A 6000-nucleotide genomic window follows, 5' to 3' on the forward strand; every position below is an offset into this window, starting at 1 on the left:
TGGGTAGGTTATTTCTTAAAACCTTTACCAAGCCAGTGTATATTGTGACTCTCCAAGTTGGGGGCCACCATTCAGTCATTCCTAAACTTGGTTGCTTTTAGACTCCATTTTTAAGGCTAGTTAAGTCACAATCTACGTTTCTAGCCATTTTCATAAGGTGGACTCCCAGACACAGAATTACTGGGTCAAATAGTACTGAATATTTCACAAGCTATTATTGTGTAGTTCCAAACTGCTTTCCAGAAAAGTTGCACTAAGTTACACCCCTCTCAGCAGTGTATAGATGTATTGTCCAACAGCTGGACAGGGCTGCAAATTTGTTTTTTAATCTTTGCTGACAGGCAAAAAGTAGCATTTTTATTTTATTTATACTTCTTTGATAATGGTCAAGTTGAACATTTGAGTTTTTTAGCAATTTGTATTACTTCTTTTGTGAATTACCTTATTTTCTAGGCTAATGGACTTTTTTTTTTTTAATGTTTTTGAAACCAGAATACTTCTTACAATGAAACTGTTTATGTGGCAGTGGATTTCTTTCCTTCCTTAAAATGCTGTTATTAACTTGACAATTTATGGTTCCATCTTTGATTTTTTTTTTTTTTTTGAGATGGAGTTTCACTCTTGTTGCTCAGGCTGGAGTGCAATGGTGTGATCTCGGCTCACTGTAACCTCCACCTCCTGTGTTCAAATGATTCTTCTGCCTCAGCCTCCTGAGTAGCTGGGATTACAGGCATACACCACCACGCCCGGATAATATTTCTTGTGTTTTTAGTAGAAACGGGGTTTCTCCATGTTGGTCAGGATGGTCTCGAACTCCTGACCTTGTGATCCACCTGCCTTGGCCTCCCAAAGAGCTGGGATTACAGGCATGAACCACTGCACCCAGCCTCCATCTTTGATTTTTAAAAAATACCTGTTTGTATCTATTGGGCTCTTGGTGTTTTTTATTCATAATGATCTATATGATTTTTTCCTACAATAAGGCTATTAACTCTTTGCCTGTCATCTGGACTTCTTTGAAAAGGTACATAATCCCCTTGAAATTCCCATCTAGATACCTTTCAGAAGGTGCAACAGTGTTAAGGATAAATACTGGTGTGAGGGGGGCTCCTTCTGATCCCTGGTGTACTGGGAGGTGAACTCTTCCAGCCACCTGATGAAAGCAGGACAGGCAGACAGGCCTTGAAGCAGGGAGTTCATGAAGCAGGTGTTCCCTAAATTAACAAGGCCAGGCACGAGCCCTAAAAAAAAGCAGGGGGAAGAAGAGAACAGCATATCATATTTGATCCATTTCTCTCCCATTTGGGACCCAGAGTTCCTGTGCTGTCGCCTTAAATTTGGAATCCCGATCCAAGAAGATCCTTATCCACAGAGATCTGGGCCAAGGCTTCGTTCTAGTACTGCTCTGCAGACTGTAAGCACAGACGGAAAGGTCCCCTTTGTGTGTTATTTTTGAAACCTGTCATGGTATCCACATCAGTTTGGTTCTTCCTAAATGTACAAAACACTTAGTAACCATCTCCTGTCTTTTTCTCTTCCTCTTTCTCCCCTATATGCTCTCTTTCTTCTTTAACCAGAAAGCAATGTTTCTGAGAACAGAAGAAAACATTGTTCTGTTGTTACTTTCCCAGGACAATGATTCTGTTCTTATCTTAACAATCACCGGGAAAGACTCCACTATACCAATTCTGATCAGTCTTTCTGCAGAGATCAACAAAATCGAATATACTTCTCTCTTCTGCTAGCAATCGTTTTAAAAAAACTTCTTATTCTCAAAGTTCTCAAAGACACACAAAAGGAGGGAGAATGTATAATAAACCTCAATTATAACTGTCCCCAGATTTAACAATGATCAAATTTCACCACATTCTTTTCTTTCTTTGCTGAATTTTAATCAATGTTACATAGTGCAACACTTTCAAAAGGGAGCATTTTTAAAAAATAAGAAAATAGTTTTTTAGTAATGAAGGCACTAACTTGAAATTTTTACCAGTTATTAGCAAGCTAGTCTGAGAGAACACAAATGTATGATGTAATTGGTCAGTTTGTACCACTGAAAACTACAATTGCCATATTAATGAGAACACTTCTTAGACAATTACACCGCTTGACATTTTTCATTACAAAGCATGCCTCAAACTCCAGTCTGGAGAGGGGCTGAAATAGAAATCTTTTTACTACAGGGTATCCAATAACAATTAATGGCAAAAGTACTGTTTCAAAACCTGAAGTCCTAATTTTAAAGATACAGAGAACAAATACGACCAACCTCCCAACCTTCTTTGTACTGTTTTCAGATAACAGGGATCTGGGTCAAGTCTACAGACCATAATGCAGTGTTCTCATTCTTACCTTTTCTACGCTTCTTTCTTTCTGTAATGGGACCCCAAATAACATATATTCCTGCTGCAAGAGCAGCAGCAATTCCACCTATAACTCCCCAGTTCTTCATGACTTTATATCTAAAAAAGAAAACAAGTTTACTGTCTTCCCTCATCACAAACACAATAGGCGAATATACAGATATAGACATAATAACATTTTGTCAAAATAACCCACCAAATACCTAATTTCAAGTTAAAATAATATATAGTTATAGGATTACATCTTGAAAATCAGGATGTTTAGATATTAGGATTTAAATTCTAAGTCAGCCGGGCACATTGGCTCATCCCTGTAATCCCAGCACTTTGGGAAGTCAAGGCAGGATGATCCCTTGAGCCTCAGAGTTTGAGACCAGCCTGGGCAACATGGTGAAACCCCGTCTCTACTAAAAACACAAAAATTAGCTGGCCATGGTGATGTGCACCTGTAGTCCCAGCTACTCGGGAGGCTGAGGCGGGAGAATCACTTGAATCTAGGAGGCAGAGGTTGCAGTGAGCTGAGATCATGCCATTGCACTCCAGCCTGGGCAACAGAGCAACACTCAGTCTCAAAAATAAATAAATAAATATATATATATATAAATATGTATTGAATGACTGAATACTGGAGAAAATATACAGAAATGAATTTCTCTTTTAGAATATTAGACAGGGAAGGGGCACACATACAATGGTATAAAAGAGCTGAATGTTTATAAAATTAAAGATTTCCTAACTTCAGGCTTGACTTAAACACTGGTTATGCTTTTGCTACAAATTAAGAAATTTCACCAGAAATTTAAAACATTGTTTTTATACAAAGTTATATATTTCTACAAAATAAGACAAACCATCTATGTGTATATAGCTATGTAATGTGTATTTGCATATGTGTTACACATGTATATATACGTGTTTGTATGTGCGTGTGTGTGTAATACATTATTATCCCAATATTTGGATCATGTGAATATTGTTTTGATTCCAGTTCAGTAAACATTAACTTGGTGAAGAGTCACTGGTGATAATAGTGACTCTGCTTTACAATAATCAGCATTTCTTAGTATCATAGCTGATAGCTGAATTTCAGATAAATATTTGTTTTCCAAGACATAGTCAACAGAATATGCACCAAACTTGGTTAAGAAAGTGGGATTACATTATCCTGGTTCAGCTCTGGCTTTGCTACTTCGTTTGGCATCATTTCACCCTCTAAGCCTCAGTTTCCTCATCTGTACGATGGGGATCATCCATAAGACCTACCTCAGGGTTGTGGTAAGGATTAAATAAGTGTGAAGGTATAGAGTACATAGTAAGAACTCAATAAATGTTAGCTGCTGCAAATTAAGCATTACAATCTCAGGTTCATTCATGGCAGTTATTCTCTTTTTTTCGTTCTTTTTTTTCTTTTTCTTTTTTTGAGACAGTATCTTGCTCTAGTGCCCAGGCTGGAGTGCAGTGGTGCCATCTCGGCTCAACACAATCTCCACCTTCCGGGCTCAGTTGATCCTCCTGCCTCAACCTCCCGAGTAGCTAGGACCACAGGTGCACACCACACGCCCAGGTAATTTTAAAATTTTTTTGTAAAGACAGGCTCTCACTATGTTGCCCAGGCTGGTCTCAAACTCCTGAGCTCAAGCAATCTGCCTGCCTCAGCCTCCCAAAGTGCTGGGATTACAGGTGTAAGCCACCATGCCCAGCCGGTGAAAGCTATTCTTGAAGTTTCCTAATGCATCACTGTGCTTTTACACAATACATGAGTTCACAAAAGTGCTTGGAAAGGTTACAAAGGACTGTCATGGAAGTGCTAAAGCACTTTACCAGTGCTTTAAAATCCCCCAGTCAAACACTAATATTTAAGGGTGCATACTCTATGCCAGGCACTGTGACAGTCCTACCTCATTTTTTAAACAATCCCACAGAAGCAGGTTATACCATCACTTTCATTTTTATAGCTGAGGAAACTAAGAGACCAACTTGGTCACAGTGAGTGAAGGAACATGGCTCTGAATCATGCGTGTCTGTCTCCCAAGTCTATGCTTAAAACCACAAAGTTCAAGACGGAAACTGAAGGAAACAGTGTCAAGGGGATGGGAGAAAGGACTTGTCCATGACCTCAGCAGCATAAGGAAAAAATTTTTTGGAAACTCCATTCCTCTGCAAAATGACATCACGAGAAGAGTGGTGGGGCCTGGGGGTGAAAAGATCTGGCTTCTCCTCCCAACTCTGCTATGAGGTCAGCTATGGAGCCACACTTCCCACCTACGGAATGGGGGCACTGGACAGGATAGGTATCGAGGACTTTTAGCCCTGGAATAATAAGCTCTTTAAACCTGCTCCAGTTCCAGAGGAAGCCGACCTGAGCAACAGGTCTCAGTCATTTGGGGTCAGCAGTGGGGGAGGGGGTACTCAGTTCTGAAGCCTGGAGCCCTTGGGAGGGTGAATAAGGAAATGGGGGCCCTGACAGGATTGGGAACCCAGGCAATCGAGGAGTCCTAACAAGAACGCAAGGCTTTAACAGGAACAAGCAGCCTTAACAGGTTAAAGAGGCCCTGACCAATTTAGAGACCCTTGCAAAACAAGGGCCTTTACTCACACTAATAACATCAGGGACTCAGACAGAAGTGGGGATCCATATTAGACTAGAGGGCGGGCTAACAGGAATAGGGGGCGGTACTAACAAAACGCGGGGCTTGCAGGCCCGGGGCACTTACAGGACTGGAGGAACCACGCCAAGATTGGGGAACCCCTGGCAGATATGATTGGGGGACCCAGCAGGATTGGGGGTATACTAGAAGGATTGAGGGGTCTTGGCAGGCCTAGGAGGCACTGAAAGAACTGAGGGCACTGACAGAATTAGGGGCCCTGACAAGACTAGAGGGCCCTGGGTGTCCTGGGAACAATGACAGGAGGGGGAGGGACAGACGGACCCGGGGAGTGCAGACAGAATTGGTGTTGCCGAAGGACTGGAGCCCGTCAGTCCTCCCACCTACAGGCCCAGGCCTCCAACCCTAAAGGACGCAGAAGCTCCCGGAATGCCCGCGCGGGCCCTGGAGACCCCAACTAGGGCATGAAAAAGTCGTCACGGGCCCAAGCTGGGGACCCTGTCCCGGCCTCTTCAGCCGCCCCGCCCCCCAAAATCTCACCTGACAGCCGCCCCGGTCCGCAGGAAGCGCTGGATGGCCCTGTCGGCCGCGGTCATCGCCGCCTCGGCCCGTGAGCTCAGCATTGCAGCCGCACCGGAGGCCTGAAGCCGCCTCCGCCGCTACTGCCGCCCCCGCCGCCGCCTGACCGAGGGCTACGAAGGTTCCCGAGACAGCGGAACCTGCGGCCGCAGTCCCAGTACGTCGGGGGAAGGTAGACCGCAGGATAGGGCCCCGAGGACCGGAAGTAGCTGCCCCCGGAGAGCAAGAGCTGACGGACCACATCCTTTCTTTCTTTTCCCTTAGCAACAGGCCCCAGCGTCGGTTGCTAAGCGAGGCTCAGCTGCCTGGGGTGCTTGGTTTTCAGATTTGCTTAGGCTCCATTCATAAATACAGATGGCACACTTCTAGGATGGACCCTGGGTCATGATTTGAATTTTTCGGTGTGGAGAAGGAGGCCAACGGCCGAAAGTCGGGTCAGGCCTTTACTATAG

At 43.7% G+C, this 6000-nt stretch overlaps 1 protein-coding gene across 4 annotated transcripts in view; it reads right to left on the minus strand.

Annotated features, from left to right (window-relative positions):
* The window catches only part of USP30 (ubiquitin specific peptidase 30), a 34932-nt gene extending 29218 nt beyond the window's left edge, over positions 1-5714 (minus strand). For 3 of the 4 annotated variants that reach the window (XM_030939598.1, XM_010360514.2, XM_030939599.1), the window contains exons 1-3: positions 5510-5714; positions 2353-2462; positions 1059-1241 (exon numbers count right to left, since the gene is read on the minus strand). In XM_030939598.1, coding sequence (XP_030795458.1) covers positions 1059-1241; positions 2353-2462; positions 5510-5592 — 376 coding nt within the window. In that variant the 5' untranslated portion in view covers positions 5593-5714. The remainder of the gene's footprint in view (positions 1-1058; positions 1242-2352; positions 2463-5509) is intronic. The other variant, XM_030939600.1, reaches the window with a different exon arrangement.
* Between the last annotated feature and the right edge of the window lie 286 nt (positions 5715-6000).

This window comes from Rhinopithecus roxellana, chromosome 10 (genome assembly GCF_007565055.1).
Source record: "Rhinopithecus roxellana isolate Shanxi Qingling chromosome 10, ASM756505v1, whole genome shotgun sequence".
Lineage (NCBI taxonomy): Eukaryota > Metazoa > Chordata > Mammalia > Primates > Cercopithecidae > Rhinopithecus > Rhinopithecus roxellana.